Source organism: Cicer arietinum, chromosome 7 (assembly GCF_000331145.2).
Source record: "Cicer arietinum cultivar CDC Frontier isolate Library 1 chromosome 7, Cicar.CDCFrontier_v2.0, whole genome shotgun sequence".
NCBI lineage: Eukaryota > Viridiplantae > Streptophyta > Magnoliopsida > Fabales > Fabaceae > Cicer > Cicer arietinum.
The window spans coordinates 8,175,753-8,176,183 of record NC_021166.2 but is presented as its reverse complement, the minus strand read 5'-3'; the positions used below and the strand labels follow the sequence as shown (position 1 = coordinate 8,176,183).

At 60.8% G+C, this 431-nt stretch overlaps 1 protein-coding gene across 1 annotated transcript in view; it reads right to left on the bottom strand.

Moving 5' to 3' along the window:
* LOC101508170 (formin-like protein 20) overlaps positions 1–431 on the bottom strand; it is a 12,543-nt gene that overhangs the window by 7,603 nt on the left and 4,509 nt on the right. Inside the window, exon 5 of the mRNA XM_073370945.1 lies at positions 16–297. Coding sequence (XP_073227046.1) covers positions 16–297 — 282 coding nt within the window. The remainder of the gene's footprint in view (positions 1–15; positions 298–431) is intronic.

The window sequence follows — 431 nt, the reverse complement described above, 5'->3', positions numbered from 1 at the left end:
GAGGTGGGCCTCGACCGCCAGGAGGAGGGGGAGCGGGTGGGCCTCGACCACCACCAGGAGGTGGTGGTGGAGGTGGTGGAGGTGCTCCAGGAAAGGGTGGAGGTGGAGGGGCTCTAGACATTGGAGGAGGTGGAGGTGGAGGTGGTCTTCCACTTGATGAAGGAAGGGGTGGTGGTGGTGGTGGAGCTCTACTAAAAAGAGGCGATGGAGACTGACTTGTACTAAAAGGGGGTGGAGGAGGTGGGGGTGGTGCCGTTGGAGCACTAGTGTAAGAAGGCGGCGGAGGTGCAGGTGGAGCTTTATTTAAAGGTGTTCTTGGTGGAGCATTAGTAAAAGGAGGTGGGGGTGGGGGTGGTGGAGCATTAGTAAAAGGAGGTGGGGGTGGGGGTGGCGGAGGATATGGAAAAGGAGGTGGGGGGGGGGGGGGGGGA